Source organism: Sapajus apella, unplaced genomic scaffold (genome assembly GCF_009761245.1).
Source record: "Sapajus apella isolate SASKATOON/1434 unplaced genomic scaffold, GSC_monkey_1.0 scaffold8, whole genome shotgun sequence".
NCBI classification, from domain to species: Eukaryota; Metazoa; Chordata; class Mammalia; order Primates; family Cebidae; genus Sapajus; species Sapajus apella.
The window spans coordinates 4933453-4953864 of NW_022436948.1; the positions used below are offsets into that span (position 1 = coordinate 4933453).

Here is a 20412-nt window from a genome sequence, read left to right on the forward strand (position 1 = left end):
TTCAAAACAGCATGGTACTGGTACCAAAACAGAGACATAGACCAATGGAACAGAACAGAGGCCTTGGAGGCGACACCACACATCTACAACTCTCTGATCTTTGACAAACCTGACGAAAGCAATGGGGAAAGGATTCCCTGTTTAATAAATGGTGTTGGGAAAACTGGCTAGCCATGTACAGAAAACAGAAACGGACCCCTTCCTGACACCTTACATTAAAATTAACTCCAGCTGGATTAAAGAGTTAAACATAAGACCTAACACCATAAAAACCTTAGAAGAAAATCTAGGCAAAACCATTCAGGACATAGGCCTAGGCAAGGACTTCATGACTAAAACACCAAAAGCATTGGCAACAAAAGCCAAAATAGACAAATGGGATCTAATTAAACTACAGAGCTTCCGCACAGCAAAAGAAACAATCATTAGAGTGAACCAGCAACCAACAGAATGGGAAAACATTTTTGCAATCTACCCATTTGACAAAGGACTTATACCCAAAATCTACAAAGAACTAAAACAGATTTACAAGAAAAAAAACAAACCAACCAACCCATCAAACGTGGGCAAAAGACATATATGAACAGACACTTTTCAAAAGAAGACATATATGAGGCCAAAAAACATATGAAAAAATGCTCATCATCACTGATCATTAGAGAAATGCAAATCAAAACTACATTGAGATACCATCTCACGCCAATTAGAATGGTGATCATTAAAATATCTGGAGATAACAGATGCTGGAGAGGATGTGGAGAAATAGGAACACTTTTACACTGTTGATGGGAGTGTAAATTAGTTCAATTATTGTGGAAGACAGCGTGGCAATTCCTCCAAGACCTAGAAATAGAAATTCAATTTGACCCAGCAATCCTATTACTGAGTATATATCCAAAGGATTATAAATTCTTCTATTATAAGGACACAAGCACACATATGTTCACTGCAGAACTGTTTACGACAGCAAAGACTTGGAACCAACCCACATGCCCATTGATGATAGACTGGGCAGGGAAAATGTGGCACATATACACCATGGAATACTATGCAGCCATAAAAAATGATTAGTTCACGTCCTTCGTAGGGACATGGATGAACCTGGAAACCATCATTCTCAGCAAACTGACACAAGAACAGAAAATCAAACACTGCATGTTCTCACTCAAAGGTGGGTGTTGAACAATGAGAACACATGGACACAGGGAGGGGAGCATCACATACCGAGGTCTGTCAGGTGGGACTAAGGGAGGGACAGGGAAGGGTGGGGAGTTGGGGAGGGGTAACGTGGGGAGAAATGCCAGATATAGGTGATGGGGAATGAGGCAGCAAACCCATTGCCATGTATATACCTATGCAACAATCCTGCATGTTCTTTACATGTACCCCAGAACCTAAAATGCAATTATATATTCATGTGTGTGTGTGTGTGTGTGTGTGTGTGTGTGTGTGTGTATGAAACCCAGGGCGCTGGTGGCATAGACACCTGAGGGAATCTCCTGGTCTGTGCGTGCCAAAGACTGTGGAAAAGCATAGTATTTGGGCCAGAGTGCACCATTACTCGTGGCTCAGTCCCTCACATCTTGCCTTGGCTAGGGGAGGGAGTTCCCCGACCTTTGCTTTCTGGGTAAGGCAATGCCACACCCTGCTTCAGCTCACCCTCCATGGACTGTACCCACTGTCCAACCAGTCCCAGTGAGATGAGTTGGGTACTTCAGTTGGAAATGCAGAAATCACCCGCCTTCTGCATTGATCTCACTGGGAGCTGCAGACCAGAGCTGTTTCTATTCAGCCATCTTGCCAGTCACCGACAAAACTCTTATGTTTAAAGACAGGGATTTATAACCCATCAGGAACATTTTCAAGTCACAGCACTCACTATCACTTACTATACACACCATTGGTGGGAAGGGACATTTAAAAACCACTCACCTTTTCTCTCTGAATTTGTGAAGGGAGTTCAAAGCCTTTTGCTGCGAGAAATACCCAGCTAGACCTGAATTTCATGTTCCTGATTTCTTTACTTCCAAGTGCTTCTATGGTATTCTTGGCATCATCCTTCAGTCTGCAGGACAAAGGGGAAAGCATATGAACATCTCGGGGAGATGTTTGTGAACATTTCAGGGAGCCGTGGACGGGAGGGGAGCTCTGCTCTGGGTGTGTTACGCTGTGCGTCCTTGGACAGAGGTTTCTAAACACATGTATCTCCTGCTGCAGTGCATGACACACAGTGGCAGCCAAGAGGCACACAGGCTTGTTGAAGATGTCACATTTCTAGTTAAGCACAGGACATCCAGAGCCACTTCAGACCTCAATTTTGGGGACGGAATTCTACTTTTCAATTCTGGAAAGCCCTTGTGCTTTGGGTTGAATCACAGGCTCACACTCAGCCAACACAATTTCCGGCTATTGCTCTGCCCCTTGTTCACTGACCACGGAATAAGGTGGAGAGAAGTTGCTGAAAGACAAAGACAAATGTCAAAACCGCCTCCTTTTCATAACCAGAAAAGTCAGCCTCATAAAGGAGAAAGAAATGTCAAACAGTACTGCCGGTGCAAACAGCAAGATTTAGAGGAAGTGACACGAGGGTAGAGAGGAAAGAAAACAAGTAAGTTGGGTTGTTCTGAGTGAGTTACTTCAGAGTTTTTCAAAGTATGTTCCAAGGAACCTCAGTTTGGTAAGATGCTCCATAAAGAAAGGAACCTGAGGTCAGAGAAATTTGGGAAATGTCGTGGTCAGCGGCCCTATCTGGGAAATTCACAACACCAACAAGCACTTTGAAGGTTCTTAGAAACTCTGCAGCAAAGACACAAGTTTACTTAGTAGGACACACTCTGAGAAGCACTGAGCTACACCCACCTCTAGCACAGTATTGGATGTGTATGTGTGTATTTCTTTATTATCTTCCTCTTTCTATAGGGAAATTATTTCCATTTCCTTTCACATGCCACCCTGGGTTTCGGATTTCTGCCCAGAGGTTAGTTTTTCTGTCCTAATTATGGTCAGCAGTGGCTTTGCCTTGATTCCTGGAAATACTCCTTTGATTTAGATTCTAGTACTTCTGTGCTCCACTGGTTAGTGATTTTATTTTTTAAAGAAATGAAATCTATTTTGTCATGATTTTTATTCTTTTTCCTTAGGGAAGTACTTTGCTTCTGGACTTTCTGGTTATCCCCAGAGGATGTCACTGAGGGACCCTGGCATTCCCTGCCTCAGCTGGCTTCTCTTGCCCACTGATGTGACAAATCCACACCCACTCACCTTGTGCTTCCATCGTCATATGTCACCATGAAGAGCAGGGATTTTGGAGGAGCACTCTGAATAAACTTTGTCATCGGTCCGGAGTTATCTGTTGGGCAATGCAAGTCAATTATAGTGTCTTTGCTGTTCACTGAACCTTGGGCTCTGGGCCTCCTCCTGCACCTGCCTTCTGTGTCCACTCTGAATCCTTGGGCTTCTAGCACTTGCTGCTCAACCTTGCAGATGGCGTACTAGGGTTGAGCACTGGATGTGTAAACATTCACAGGGGTACCACGGGGACTATCTGGGGTGAGTGGCACAGCGTAGAAGGAATAGAGCTATGCGGAACACTTGCAATAGGTATTCAGGGCGGTGGTGAAAGGGGGTCAAGATAAGGAGTTGTTATGACCAACAAACAAGAGAAGTGGAGCCCCTGGTGGGGAAAACAAAAACCTCCTCAGAAATTAGATCATAAAGATTCTATTAACCGAACTCTCAACAAGCAGCAGCCTGTGCGGAACAGGTGGAGTGTTCTCTGCGTTAACTCACAAAGAGCCACATCCACACCGTGACTGTTGAGCAGAGTGATGTTGCAATCACACCGATGTGTGCAGGAGGGAAACTTCCATAGAACTTAAACACGAGAGTTGTGGACTAAGGGCAGGTCTGTGCTAAGAGACTCACCTATGCCTTATAAATAAAGCTCAAACCCTGTTACTCACCAAGGTGGCTCACTATTTACAACTCTGCTTAGGTTAGCTGCAGAGTACAACTGCGTCCTTCTCATTCAGTGGATACAGGCATTTTCTATTCCTCGTCTTCACTATCTTTAAAAAATCTTGTTTTTGAAACTCTCAGTACAAATAAAAATAAGAGAGGATAGTATATCCTGACCAACTACTGTAGTCAAGATTCAGTGCCCAGAAAGGAGAGACCACTGAGAAAGACTGGGGACCCGTGGGTTCCAGAAATGCTTGCCCTCGGCCCAGCAGAGCACCCTGAGTCACCAGAAGTAATTGTGAGAGCTTTTAAAGAATGATGATATTTAGGGCGGGATGCTGGCGGCCTTATTTTACATATAATGTATTTGGCATTTCTTTAAAAAGGCTTTTTCTCTTTCTTATTATATCATGAAGGCTAAAAAGAGAAAAACTGAGGAAAACTGTAATAGAAGAAGACATTTCTGGATGATGCCTTCAAATGGTCTATGAATTCAATTAGAGCTTAGGAGGATCTATATAAGACCACTCTGGATTACTCAGGGGAGCTGCTGGCAATTTTCTAGTAGACAAAATTAAAAAAAATGGTTGGCATTTTATCATTGTGCTTTTTAATCTTAATTTTATGTTTCAAATTCATTTGAATTTTAACAGAAAAACTTTTCTTACCGCCTTCATACATATCAAAACATCTTGTTGCTGTCACATTCCCAGTTACGTCTGAAAATAAAATAAGTAGAATTTTAAAAGAAAATTCACAGAACCAGGCACACTTGTGGCACCAGGGCCGGGGGAAGGACATATTTCTTCCCTGTCTATCTCCAGGAAGCACCATTCATGTGATGACCCAGCCTGCAGAGACAGGGCTGGCCCCTTGAGGAGAGTCCCCAAAACCAGGTCAGAGGAAAGTGCTGGAAGCTGTGCCAGAACGTTCTTGCAGTCTGCTTTGGGTTACACCTGATGGAACGCTAACACCTCCCCCACCCACCTGGTCCCACAGAAATACGAGACTCTTCACCCAGGCCTTCTTCCCACAGAAACACCAGAGCCCCCTCACCAAGGCATACCCACCTCATCCCACAGAAACAGCAGACCCCCCTCAGCCAGGTTCACCCCCCTCCTTCCACAGAAACATCAGATCTCCCCCACCCAGGCCCACCCGCCTCTTTCCACAGAAACACCAGAGCCCCTGAGCCAGGCCCACCTGCCACATCTCACAGAAACACCAGAGCCCCCTCAGCCCATTCACTTCCTACTTTCCAGTCTCCTTCAGGGCTGTCAGACTAGGAGCATTTGATCTCCACTTCCACAGCCCTGGCATCCCGGGATATGCTGTCCACTCACTCCAAGGGACGTTGTAGGAAACCCTTTCCTTCTTATCTGGGCCCCTCAATGGCAACTGTGACAGAGCTTTATTCAGGGCCTAAGAAGAGGGCCAAGTTTTGTTCCCCATGAGGCTGCTATGGCTTTTATCACACAGAATTATGAGCTGCCCTGGGGCATCAGCCCCTGAGGAGACTCTGGGACTCGGGGCAAATGAAGCTCAGTCTAGGACCACGGGCTGTACCCCCTTGGCGGCTCTTCTAGTTTTAACCCTGCCTGTGGCCTATCCCTCTGTATTTTAGTCTATATTTAGTTTTCAGTTGTTTATTTGTTGTTAGAACCATAAATAATCTGTGAAGTGAGACTTGTAAAAATAATTGAATATATAATCTTAAAATGCATTAAAATATAAAGCCAGACTAAACCACGTGCAAAAATCTTGAAAATCCAAGCTGTCTTTGAAAATCTGACCAGAGAGCTTTTAGAGAAGTTTAAAGAAAACCTTAAGTAACTTACAGTTGACAATGGCAATGTTTATTCCTCTGGCGACGTTCCCCAGCTTTCCTCCCATGAGCCTGAAATATAACTAAGCGTTAGTCAAGTACCAAGAAGGCCGCAGCTCTCCCTGCTCCACGAAGTCTCCGCCTGGCCAAATGTCAGGCTCATCTGCTGTCCCCGCCATTTCCCTGAAGTTCCGCACTGGCCTTGGTGCAGCTCCCGAGAACGCCACCCCCATGCCCACACACACATCTATTCCCAGTGTCTACAGACTCAGTCCCTTGGGGCACTTGGAATCTCAGGGGACCTGGACACTGCATTCAATCTTAAAATTTAGACAGATGGCTGGGGGAAGATAAACTAACATTAATTTAGCTGAGGCTCTTCACTGATATACTTTATTTTTAATTTATTATTTATTTATTCATTGAGACAGGGTCTCGCTCTGTCACCCAGGCTGGAGTGCAGTGTTGCAATCTTTGCTCACTGCAACCTCCGCCTCCCAGGCTCAAGCAATCCTCCCACAATAGCCTCCCAAGCAGCTGGAACTACAAGTGTGCGCCACAACACCTGGCTAATTTTTAAAAATTTTTCGGAGAGACAGAATTTTGGCATGCTGCTCAGGCTGGTCTTGAACTCTTGGGCTCAGGCAATCTGCCTGCCTCAGCCTCCCAAAGTGCTGGGATTACAGACATGAGCCACCGCACCCAGCTATGACACTTAATTTTTAACCTTTAAATTAGAGAACATGAAATGTCAAATTCAGAGGATTGTGTCCTAAAACAAGAGAGAGGAAATGACTTTCCTGGAGATGGTCATTATGACTGAAGATCACAGAAATGGTGTGTGTGCGTGTTCGCTTGGTCAAGTTTTAGAATCAATGACATGTTAGCTTTATGAAAAGAATCTGGGAGTCTTCTTCCTTTTTCCATGCTTTGGAATAGCAAATATGGAACTTTAATATTCTGCTTTTGACAACTTTAACCTAACTCCCCCATGAGTTTTCTAAGCTTAGTGCTTTTTGACAGTTTTAGAGAATATTCCATAAGAACTTGAAAAGAAGCAGAAAGAAATCTCTGTTCATCTGAACCTATTCCCTCATAGAGAAAAGCAGAAAACATGAGGCAAGTTTTGTAGCTGCTGTTGTTGTCAAAGATCTGCTTGTACAGAGTAGAAACAAAATAAGATAGTCAAGAATTTCCCAAGCCGAGACCTAGGAGAAGACTAAATTTCAGGGTGGTAAGTCCAGCATTTAAAGCTACTTTTAACCAAGGACAATTTTCTGATTCCAGAAAAAGTATGTAAGGAAGGGAACAGCGCTTCTGACAACCACGTGAGCCAGGGGAACAGAAGCTGGAAGCTAGGGTTAGGGCCATGTTGAATCTCCCACATCTTATTTGGGCGGGGGTCACAGAGGGTCATCCTGAAAGCGAGAGGAAACCAGAAATAAATCAGAGCTTGCATAAACTTCAGCCTAGTTTTTAGTCAACTAGGTGGCCCAGAAAATCTTTAACATTTATTCAGGCCATCCAGTTCTGCTGAAGGTTCCAGGTCTCTGGGAGAAGCAAAGAAAATTCCTCAGAAGAAGATATCATCCCAGGCCTCAATTTTTTTAAAAAAACAGGTGCAGGATCAAATGAAACCTAACACGTGAGGGAGGCCAGTGCACGCAAGAGCCAACGGAACCGGCAGAAAACAGCAGGTAACAGTGGCAGACTCACAGGCCCTACACATGCTAGAGGTATTCAACTCAGACTGTAACTGTAATGTATTCCAGAACATGGTTGTTAAGATTAAAATTTTCACAACTGAAAAGTACCAAAGCTGACATGCTAATATAAAAAAGAACCAGAATAAAGTTCTAAAACTAAGATAATATAGTAACCTAAAATCACTAGTCATTGGATATGTTTAACAGTAGATTAGGTACAGTGGAAGAGAGAATTAGTGAATGGAAAACAGCTCTGTCCACAATAAAGAGCAGAGACAAACAGATGGAAAATACAAAATAGACTGTAGGCTACAGAGAATATAGTAGTGATAAGATCTAACATATGTTTTCATAAAGAATCTCAGAGGAAGAGGAGAAAGTGAATGGGGCAAAAGATACAAGAGCAGAGAATTTGTTACATTTGATGAAGGACTTCAATATCTACATATTTAAGAAACTCAAAAAACTCCAAAGAAGATAAAACAACAAAAGACACATCAGGATACAAATGCTGAAAAATCAAAGACAAGGAATCGCAAAGGAGATGGGGGTGGGGGGAATAGGCAGTTACTTTCCCAGTAGCAACAATTAGACTGTGAGCTGACTTCTCAAAAGAAAAAAAATAGAACCTAGAAGACAGTGGAATAGTATCTTGAACGTGCTGAAAGAAAATAATGGCCAACATAGCCTGCAAATGTATTTTGCAGGAATGAAGATGAAATAAAGATATTTCAGAGAAACATAAACTGGAAGAATTCACCATGAGCAGACCACGTAGCAGCATTTCCTCTACATCTTTTGCTGTCATATACCTCACCTATAAGTATAACCTGTCATTGGATCTTAGAAGTTTTTCTAGAGTGTCACCGAATTTGAGGCTGGTTGTGAGAACCCCTCTTTAAAAAAAAAAAACTCAATAGAAATGTATGCACATGTGCACCAGAGATATAAACAGCACTGGTCCTAATAACCCCAAACTGGGAATGACCCAGATGTCATTCAACAACAGAATGGATAAACTGTAGCATATTCGTGCAATGCGACGTGACACAGCAACGAACATCTAAGAACAATAGCTATATCCAACATCAAGAATAAATCTCACACATACAACGTTAAGCAAAAATGTCAGACACAAAAGAGTATTTGGTTTATGGTTCTGTTTATACAAAGTCCAAAACAGACAAAATTAAACAAGTGTTTAATTAAATAACAGTATTTTGCAAAGCATGCTTGGGCAGTAAAACTACCAAGAAAAGCAAGGAAATGATCACCATCAAAGCTAAAATCCAGGGCATTGGGCAGGAAGGAAAGAGGAAGCTGCATGGGAAGGGGCACACAGAGGGCTTATGGAGTGCTAGAGATAGTCTATTTCTTAGCCAGAATGTTGGCTACACAAGTGTTCACTTTATCATAATTAATTACAAAATGATATATCCATAGGGTTGTTCACTGCAGCATTATTGGTAATACCAAAAGATATCAAACATCAGAAATGCCTGTCAATGCAGAACTAGTTCAATAAAGTATGACACATCCATGCTATGGAATACCATGTATCAATAAAGGAAATGAGGAAAAGCCTTATGTATTGATATGGAGTAATCTCTATTAACCATTAAGCGAAGAAAGCCAAGGGCAAAACCGTGTTTAGAGTTTACCACCTTTTAAGTAAGAAAGCATATATATGTATGTGTACATATGTGCATATATGTATGTATACACGTACGCACACATATTCATACACACATATACATATATTCACATGTATACATGCATATATATGTATATAAAAATATACTCCAAAGTATGTATGTATTAATTATAGATATAGCTTATTTTTGCCATTAAAAAATACTGGAAGAATAAACAAAAAAACTAATTAAAAAATCGAGATGGGAACAGGAATGGGAGAAAAAGCAGAGAATACAGGGCAGATTTCTCTGAGCCTCCTTTTTGGGACATATAATATTCAAACATAATGTTGATTTCTGAACCACATAAATATATATTCAAAAATTAAATGAAACCCAAAGAAAAGCAGACAAACCTAGAATTAAAAGCAAATGGAAATTAATCCAACTGTAACATAACTACAGGGGAAATAATTATTTCATATGACTTTGGTCATTGCTATGAATTGAATGTCACCTCTCAAGCTCATGTGGAAATTCAATTGCTATTGCAACAGTATTAAGAGGTAGGACCTTTAGGAGGTGATCAGGCAATGAGGGCTCTCCCCACATGAATGGATTAATGCCATTATCACAGGAGTGGGTGAGTTCCTTAGAAAAGGACAACTTCAGTCCCCTTTTGCCTCTCTCTCTCTTTCTGCTGGAGCTGGGACACCCTTCTACTTCTCCTACCGTGGACATGAGAACTCCAGGCTCTCCAGCCTTTGGACTCCACGACTGACACCAGGAGACCCCTCATCTCCTATTGATTCTCAAACTGAGAATTACACCACCTGCCTCTCTGGTTCTGAGGCTTTAATACTTGATGTTACCAGCATCCCAGGGTCACCAGCTTGCATGGGACTTCTTGGCCTCCATAATTGGATGAGCCCATTTCCCTAATAAATAAATCCACTCTTTCCTTTCTCTTCCTACCTCCCACCGCCAATGGCTCTGTCTCTCTGGAGAACTTTGATTAATACAGATATCTGACTCTTTATATCCTTAATAAAATATTTTTAAATCTAAAAGAAACAGCAAACAACATTTTAAAACTTCACTTAGTAATTGTATTGTTAGTAGTACTGGTATTGTAATTTGAAGGCAAAGGTTAACAGTACTAGGAACCAAGATTTTCAGTGTAAGAGAAGAGTTAAAATGCAAAATCAAAAAACTTAAGGGGGTGAGACTCCTGCATTGCTGAATTTGAATTGTAAACAATAATGTAAATTTGTGATTCAGAAACAAAGGCATTGCTTGGTTCTGTCCACTAAAAGTGCTTAGGAGGAACACTATCCAGGGGCCATGAGTGTCTAGATCTGTTTCCAATTACCACGTCCCATTAAAGAACTGTCTCTTTAGAGAAATGGCCAATTTCAGTCGGAACCGAGAAAGGCTCTGCTGACTTAGCTGCACTGTAAATCAAGGAAGCACTAAAACACAACGGGGTCACTCAAGGAGAAGCAGGTAAGTAGTGCTACACTTATTTGCAGTTAAAAACCTCAAAATGAACCCCTCCAAGCTAGAATGGCTTTGCTGGGAAATCACACCAAATATTTAAAGAAGAAATAATATCAATCCTATGGATTTTCCCCAAATATTGAAAAAGTATGAGGTGTGGACTGCAAAGAGGAACAACATCTGCTTTGATCGAGGAGGGTGAGGATCATAAAACAAAACTAACAAACTATCAGCTGAATTTTCATGTTCCCATGACTTTGAAGGGCTTTGGCACATATTCAGAGTAAAGTAGTCTAACTTTGAACTGTCCAGAGCCCACCTGGCCCTGTACACCCTTCAGGCTCCCATACACTCACGTCCCCCACACTTTTCACTGCATCACTACTAATCCCTACTCAGATCACAGAGCAGTTGTCTATCATCACCCAGAGAACCCACAGGGCTGTGCTCAGTTCAGATTTAAATCCTAAGTATAACTGCAGTCAAATGAACTGTAAAACCATTCAACACAGGACACATACAGCCATTAGAGACAATCAGCTCCTTCCCTGATGAATACAGTGGAGCTTTCTCATTTCCATTTGGATGCTCTCAGTCTTTTGCCTGAGACCAAGGACATATATATGGTTCTCTCCTGTAGGCAGAACTGCTGCTTGGTCAGCCTCGGGGAATGAATAGCTTTGTTTTCCTTCTCAACACTGGCACTTACAGGTTGTCCTCAAAGCAGATTTTGGCGTAGTTGTTTTTGCCACCTCCACTGAGTAACCGGTAGGCATAGGTGTCAGATGGGCAGGGAGTCCAGTGGTCACATTTTTGTCTTTTGGGGGCTGGGGCTGTAATGAATAAGAAAGAATATAACTGTTAACATCCCATAGTGATTTACGGATGCACCTGCTGCTTGGCGGAGAGCACCAGCACTTCATACCAGAAACTCCAAGCTGCGGTGGGAAAACATGACAGGTAGGATTTCTAAACTTCACTGGAAATTCCCCTAAAGACACAAAGCTAACTTAATCTGATTCTATTTTAAAGTGACAAATAAACAAACATTGAGTAGGCGTAACAATTTTAAAAGGGCTGGGAATCACTGCCTATGGCAGCCCATTATGACATTCTTGGTGGGCAATGTAATTTACATTACAATAAAAGAAAGATTACAGGGGTCTAAGAGTGCTGATGAGCAAAGAGAGCCCTCTGTGGAGCATCTATAAAGCTTCTGCATCTACACAGCCTTTGACACCATACATACACATCACACAACATGCCACATACACCATAAACACACACACCATACATATACACACGCCACATACTCAACACACTGACACCCACACCACACATGCAGACACATACACCACATGATGTATCTCACACACACACACACACACACACCATACACAGCACACATTCACACACATCATACATGCTGCACACCTCACACATATATCATGTGCTCACATATATGCACACCATACCATATAGACACACACATCACACATGTACACACACACACCACTCCCACACATACACTCATACACACAACACACCACACACAAACACATACACTCTATATCACATACACATGACCACCACAGTTGACCCACTGTCCTTTCACTTGTGTGAGAAACTGAGCTTTCAGCCCAGGATGCTATGATGTCAGACCCTGGAGATGTCTCTCCTAGCATCAGCATCCTTATTTCACAGGGGTCAGCAATTTGGGAGGATTGAGGCTGGAATGTGAGGAGCCACCTGGCCCTGCACACCCCTGAGGCTCCCATCTGCCCACATCCCCCCGACCTCTTTCACTGCATCACTACTGATCCCTACTCAGATCCCAGAGTAGTTGTCTATCATTACCCACAGAACCCACAGGGCCGTGCTCAATTCAGATTTAAATCCTAAGTCTACGGAAAGGAATTCAGAAAGCATTCTCTCACCTTAGGTCTGAGTAGAAACTTGGCTCTCTATTTTATGAACTATAGTACTCTTAGCACCTTAAGCTAAGAAGTATAGTCAGCAAAATGGTAGATTATACATAAACATCACAAGTAAAGAATCAAAGCATACCACTATAGACAATCATATAATCACAGACAAAGACAGCAAGACAGGAAGAAAGGAACAAAGGATCTACAAGACAACCAGAAAATAATTAACAAAATGGAAGCAGTAAAGCCTTGTGTATCAATAATTACCATAAATGTAAATGAAATAAATTCCCTAATCAAAAGACATGGATTAGATAGATGGATTTAAAAACAAAACACATAAAACAAGACCCAACTATATGTTGCCTATAGGAGACGCATTTACCTTTCAAAAAACCATATAGATTGAAAGTAAATGGATGGAAAAAAATGTTCCATGCAAATGGAAACCAAAAGAGAGCAAGGACGGCTATATTTATATCAGTTTAAATAGACTTTAAGTCAAACTTTTACAGAGACAAAGATGATAATTACATGATAATAAAGGAATAGTTCATCAAGAAGACATAACAATTATAAATATATATGCACCCAACATCAGAGAACCTAAATACATAAAGCAAAAATTAAGAGGGCAGGAATAAACTGTAATACAATAATAGTAGCGAATGCCAATACCCCATTTTCAATGTTGAACAGATCAGTCAGGCAGATCATTTTTTAAAAATTAAATTTTGTCTTACTCTATTTAGGCTGTTTTTAAAAACTACCTTAGGCTGGATAATTTGTAAATCACACAAATTTATTTCTTAAACAACTTCAATAACTTCTTCTTCTTCTTCTTCTTCTCCTCCTCCTCCTCCACCTCCTTCTTCGAAGTCTCACTCTATCACCCAACTGGAGTGTAGTGGTGTGATCTCAGCTCACTGCAACCTCCACCTCCCAGGTTCAAGAGATTCTCCTGCTTCAATCTCCCAAGTAGCTGGGACTAAAGGCATGCACCGCCATGCCTGGCTAATTTTTATATTTTTAGTAGAGATGGGGTTTCACCATGTTGACCAGGCTGGTCTTGAACTCCTAACCTCAGGTGATCTACCCACCTCAGCCTCCCAAAGTGCTGTAATTACAATTGTGAGCCACCTATTTCTTAAACTCCTAGAGGCTGGGAAATCTCAGGTCAGGTGCCAGTAGATGCAGTGTCTGATAGGGGCCCATTCTTATAGATTGCACCTTGGTGCTGTGTCCTGACATGGTGGAAAGGGGCAAACATTCACCCTTCAATCTCTTTTATAAGGGTGCTAATACCATTCATAGGGGATCTAATCCCATTCATAAGTCTTCATGTCTTAATTTCCACAAAGTTCTACGTCTTAATACTATCAGATTAGTAATGAGGTTTCAACATACAAATACTGTTAGGATATCAACACTCAGCATAGAAGGCATAGGAGACTTGAATTTCAGTTTACACCAAATGGACCTAATAGACATATACAGAGCCTTCCATCCAGCGGCAACGGGATATCCATTCTTCTCAAGCACACATGGAATGTCTTCCAGGACAGGCTTAGCTCGCTATTTTAGGCCACAAAACAAAACTTAATAAAGGTAAGAGGACGGAAATTGCATCAAATATCTTTTCCTACTACCATGGTATGAAACTAGAGATTAATAATAGGAGTATATTAGGCCATTATTCCATTGCTATAAAGAAATACTTGAGACTGAGTAATTTATAAATAAAAGAGATTTAATTGGCTCATTGTTCTGCAAGCTGTACAGGAAGCATGGTACTAGCATCTACTTAGCTTCTGGGGAGGCATCAGGAAACTTACAATCACGGTGAAAGGCAAAGGGGGTTCATGGCCAGAGCAGGAGCAAAAGAGAGTGAGAGTGAGAGGAGGTGTCACACATTTTTAAACAACCAGGCCTCATGAGAACTCACTATCATGAGCACTGCATCAAGAGGATGGTGATAAACCATTCATGAGAAATCCACTCCCATGATCCAATCACCTCCCACCACGCTCCACCTCCAACAATGGGGATTAAAATTTGATATGGGATTTTTTGGGGATACAAATCCAAATCACATCATTTTGCCCCTGGTCCCCCAAATATTTTATCCTTCTCACATTGTAAAATACAATCATGCCTTCCCAATAGTCCCCCAGAGTCCAAAATCATTCCAGCATTCACTCAAAAGTCCAAAGTCCCAAGTCTCATCTGAGACAAGACAAACATCTTCCACCTACAAGCCCGTAAAATCACAAACAAGTTATTTGCTTCCAGGATACAATGGGGATACAAGCATTGGGTAAATATTCTCATCCCAAAAGGAAAAAAAATCAGCCAGAAGAAAGACTATAGGCCCCACACAAGTCCAAAACCCAGCAAATCTTAAAGCTCCAAAATAAATTTCCTTCGACTCCATGTCTCACATCCAGGGTACACTGGTGTGAGGGGTGGACTCTCAAGGCCTTGGGCAGCTAGCTCCACCCCAGCGGCTTGCCAGGCTCAGTCCCTAAGGCTGCTCTCACAAGCTGGCATTAAGTTTTTGTGACTTTTCCACGCAGAGGGTACAAGCTGCCAGGATCTACCCCTCTGGGGTCTGGAGGATGGCGGTCCACTTCCCACAGCTCCACTAGGCAGTACTCCAGTGGGGACTCTGTGCAGGGACTCAAATCCCACATTTCCCCTTTGCACTGTCAGAGTAGAGGTTCTGCCTCTTCAGCAGGTTCTGCTTGAGCACTCAGGATTTCCCATATACATTTTCTGAAATTTAGGTGGAGGCTCCCAATCATTAACTCTTGCATTCTGTGCATCTGCAGGCTTAATATCAAGTGGAAGCCCCCAAGGCTTATGGCTTGCACCCTCTGAAGCAGTGGCTTGAGCTATACCTGGGCCCCTTTGAGCCATGGCTGAAACTAGAGCTGCTGGGATGCAGGGAATAGTGTCTAGAAGCTGAACAGGTTAGTGGGGCCCTGGGGCTGGCCCATGAAACCATTCTATATTCTTAGGCCTCTGGGGCTGTGATGAAAGGGGCTGCTGCAAAGGTCTTTGAAATGCCTTTGGGGTCTTTCCCCTATTCTCTTGGCTAATAGCACTTGGTTTCTTTTTACTTTTGCAAATTTCTGCAGCCTGCTTGAATTCCTCCAGGGAAAATAGGCTTTACTTTTCTACCACATGGCCAGGCTGCAAATTTTCCAAATTTTTATTCACTGCTCCCCCTTTAAATATAAGTTCCAACTTTAAGACATTTCTTTGCACACAATTACGAGTTACTAGAAGCAGCCAGGCCATATCTTCTATTAGATAGCCTGAAGCATCACTCTCAAGTTCAGAGTTCCACAGGTCCCTAGGTCAAGCGCTCAATGCAGCCAGGTTCTTTGCTAAGGCATAATAAAAGTGACCTTTTCTCCAATTCCCAGTAAGTTCCTCATTTCCGTCTGAGACTTTGTCAACCTGGCCTTCACTATCCATACCATTATCATATCATATCATACCATGTTGGTGACAACCATTCAACTAGTCTCTAGAAAGTTCCAAACGTTCCCTCATCTTCTTGTCTTCTGAGCCCTCCAAACTCTTCCAACCTCTGCCTGTTACCTAGTTCCAATGCTTTCACATTTTCATATATCCTTATAGCAATGTTCCACTCCTATGTACCAATTTTCTGTATTAGTCCACTCTTGCACTACTATAGGGAAATATCTGAGACTGGGTAATTTAGAAAGAAAAGAGTTTTAACTGGCTCATGGTTCTGCAGGCTGTACAGGAAGTATCATGCTGGCATCTGCTAAGCTTCTGGAGAGGACTCAGGAAACTTACAATCATGGCAGAAGCCACAGGGATAGCAAGCATATCACATGGCCAGAACAGAAGCAAGAGAGAGAAGAGGGAGGCACCACACATTTTTGAACAACCAGATCTCATAAAAACTCACTCATTATCATGAAAACAGCACCAAGAAGATGGTGCTAAACCATTCATAAGAAATCCACTCCCATGATCCAATCACATTTCACCAGTGCCTAACTCCTACAATGAAGTTTATAATTCAACATGAGATTTTGTAGTAACACAGATTCAAGCCATATCAAAAAGTAATTTCGGAAAATTCACAAATATGTAGAAATCAAATAACATTGGCTTCTGAACACCCGGTGGATCAAAGAAGAAATTAAAAAGGAGATTAAAAAATATCTTGAGACAAAAAAATCCAGAAACACAGCAAAATAGTTCGAAGAGAGGAGTTTATAGTAATAAATGCATACATTAAAAAAAAAGGTCTTGCATAAACAACCTAAGGTTATACATCAAGGAACTAGAAAATGAAGAACAAACTAAGCCCAAAGTTAGCAGAAGGAAAAAATAACAAAGATCATAGTAGAAGTATGTGATATGGAGACTAGAAAACAATAGAAAAGGTCAAAAAAACAGAATCGGTTTTTTGAAGAGATAAAATTGACAAACTCTTAGCTAGACTGAAAAAAAAAAAAGAAAGACTCAAATAAAATCAGTAATGAAAGAGTAGACATTACAGCTGATACCACAGAAACACTGAAGGATCTTAAGAGACTATTGTGAACAATTATACATCCAAAAAAGAAACAGACCAACACATATAAGGAGACTAAGTTAGTAATAAAAAGTATTCCATCAAAGAAAATCTAGGACCAGATGGCTTCATGGCTGAATTTTTACCAACCAATTAAAGAACTAATACTAATCAATTTCAAACTCTTCCAAAAAAAACTGAAGAGGAGGGAATGTTCCAAACTCACTTTAAGAGGTCAGCATTATCCTGATACCAAAACCAGATAAGGGCACTACAAGAAAGAAAAGTGTAGGTCAATATCCTGGATGAACATAGATGCCAAAATCCTCAACAAAATATTAATAGTAGCAAATTTAATTCACCAAGATATTAAAACAATCATTCATCATGTACATTATTTCATTGTTGCATTGCTATAAAGAAATATCTAAGACTGGGTAATTTATAAAGAAAAGAGGTTTAATTGGTTCATGGTCCTGGCAGGCTTTACAGAAAGCCTGGTACTGGCATCTGCTTAGCTTCTAGGGAGGCCACAGGAAGCTTACAATCATGGTGGAAGGTGAAGGGGGCAGGCATGTCACATGGTGAAAGCAGGAGCAAGTGAGACAGAGTGGCAGGGGGACACTTTTAAATGACCAGATCTCACAAGAACTCACTATCACGAAGGCAGTACCAAGCCATGAAGGATCCACCTGCATCATCCAAACACCTCCCACCATGCTCCACCTCTAGCACCGGGGATTACAATTCCGAATGAGATTTGGGCAGGGCCAAATATCCAAACTAAATCAACATGATCAAGTGGGATCTAATCTTGGAAGGATACATTCAAGGATGATTCAACATACACAAATCAAAAATGTGACACACCATATCAACGGAATGAAGGACAAAAACTGTATGATAATGTCATATACTTTAGACAGAAAATAGAAGCAAAAAAAGAATTTGACAAAACTGAAATCCTTTCATGATAAAAATTCTCAACAGATTAGGTATAAAAGGAATGTTCCTTAACACAATAAAGACCACATATGAAAATCCCACAGTTAACATCATAACATCAACTCAAGTTGATGGAGAAAGGGACAGTCTCTTCAATAAATGGTATCAGAAAACCTGGATGTCCTTATGCAGAAAAATGAATTAGACCCTCATCTCACACCACATAAAAATGTCAATTCAAAATAAATTAATGACTTATACATAAGACCTAAAACTATGAAACTACTAGATAAAATTTAAGCGAAAAGCTCCATGATGTTGATTTGGGTAATGATCTGGGGAATATACCCTTAAAGGCACAGGCTACACAAGGAAAAATAGGCAAAGGGAATGACCTCAAACTAAAAAGCTTTAGCACAGCGAAGGAAACAATCAACAGAGTGAAGACACAACCTACAAAGACAAAGACAAAATGGGAGAGAATATTTGCAAAGTGTAAATCTGACATTTGATTAATATCCAAAATATATAAAGAACCCAAACAACCAATAACAAGAGAACAAATTAAATACCTGATTGAAAAATGGGTAAAGAACTTGAATAAAGATTTTTCCAAAGAAGACATACAAATAACTAAAATGTATATGAAAACATGTTCAATTATCACTGATCATCAGGACAATACAAAAGCATGATGAGATATCAGCTTACACCTCATAGAATGGCTATGACTAATAACAGGAAGAATAACAAGTGTTGGTGAAGATGTAGCGCAAAGAAAAGCCTATATGCTATTGTGGGAATGTAAGTTACTACAGCCATCATAGGAAACAGTATGGAGAGTCCTCAAATAATTAAAAGTACAATATATGATCCAGCAATCTTACTTCTGAGCGTATATTCAAAGGACAGAAAATCATCATGTCAAAGAGAGATCTCCACTCCCAGGTTCACTGCAACATTATTCACCATAGCCAAGATGTGGATCAAACTACGTGCCCACTGATGAATGAATGAATAAAGAAAATGTGGTATAATAGAGTGGACAATAGAATACCATTCAGCCTTAAAAGAGAAAGAAATCCTGTCATTTGTGACAATGACAATGTAGATGAACATGGAGGACATTATGTTAAGACAAATAAGACACCCACAGAAAGACAAATACTAGGTTATCTCACCTACATGTGGAATCTAAACAAGTTGAACTCATAGAAGCAGACAGTAGGATGGTGAGAGTAGACGGTACTTAGCAGAGGCCAGAGGTTCAGGGATTTGGGAAGATGTTGATTGAAATGTACAAAGTTTCAGCTAGACAGAAGGAATAAGCTCAAGAGATCTATTGTACACCATGGGACTATAGTTAATAACAATATACAGTGGTCCTCCTGTTATTCACAAAGGGTACATTCCAAGACCCTCAGTGGATGCATGAAGCCACAAATAGTACAGAACTCTATATATACAAGTTGGGTATCCCTATGCAAAATGCTTGGGACCAGCAGTGTTTTGAATTTTTTGGATTTTGGAATGTTTGCATTATACTTTTGAACATTCCCAATCTGAAAATCCCAAATCCGAAACCCTCCTATGAGTATTTCCTTTCAGTGTCATGTCGCTGTTCAAAAAGTTTTGGATTCTGAAGCATTTCAGATTGTGTGTTTTCAGATTTGGGATGCTCTATCTGTATTATATTTTTTCCTATACATACATACCTATGATAAAAGTTTAATTTATAAATTAGGCAGAGTAAGATTAACAACAACTAACAATATACTCTAATAAAGTTATGTAAATGTGGTCTCTCTCAAAATATCTTACTCTATTTACCGAAGTTATTAGCAAATTCAGCATATGATTTTTTTTTCTTTCCTTATGAAATTGAGGGCTTTCACCTTTTCACTAAAGAAAGCACTTTCCAGCCAAGCGCAGTGACTCATGCTTGTAATCTCAACACTTTGGGAGGCCAAGGCAGGCAGATGACCTGAGGTCAGGAGTTTGAGGCCAGCCTGGCCAACAATGGCAAAACCCCGTCTCTACTAAAAATACAAAAATTAGCTGGGCTTGGTGGTGGGTACCTGTAATCCCAGCTACCTGGGAGGCTGAGGGAGGAGAATTGCTTGAACCCAGGAGGCAGAGGTTGCAGTGAACCAGAATCATGCCATTGCACTCCAGCCTGGGTGACAGAGCAAGACTCCATCTCAAAAAAAAAAAAAAATTCTCCATGAGAGAAGGGATTTTTTTCTGTTTAATCTTCACTGTATCCCCAACACTAAGAGGGCATGTGATGCCTGTAGCTGCTTGTCAGTGTTTGTTGAATGAATGAATGAATGAATGAATGAACATCTGGACT

The 20412-nt window shown here is 41.0% G+C and overlaps 1 protein-coding gene across 1 annotated transcript in view; it reads right to left on the reverse strand.

Moving 5' to 3' along the window:
- FAM3B (FAM3 metabolism regulating signaling molecule B) overlaps window positions 1-20412 on the reverse strand; it is a 54457-nt gene that overhangs the window by 13698 nt on the left and 20347 nt on the right. Inside the window, exons 3-7 of the mRNA XM_032276832.1 lie at window positions 11335-11458; window positions 5799-5857; window positions 4629-4679; window positions 3262-3349; window positions 1933-2065 (exon numbers count right to left, since the gene is read on the reverse strand). Of these exons, the coding sequence (XP_032132723.1) occupies window positions 1933-2065; window positions 3262-3349; window positions 4629-4679; window positions 5799-5857; window positions 11335-11458 (455 nt within the window). The remainder of the gene's footprint in view (window positions 1-1932; window positions 2066-3261; window positions 3350-4628; window positions 4680-5798; window positions 5858-11334; window positions 11459-20412) is intronic.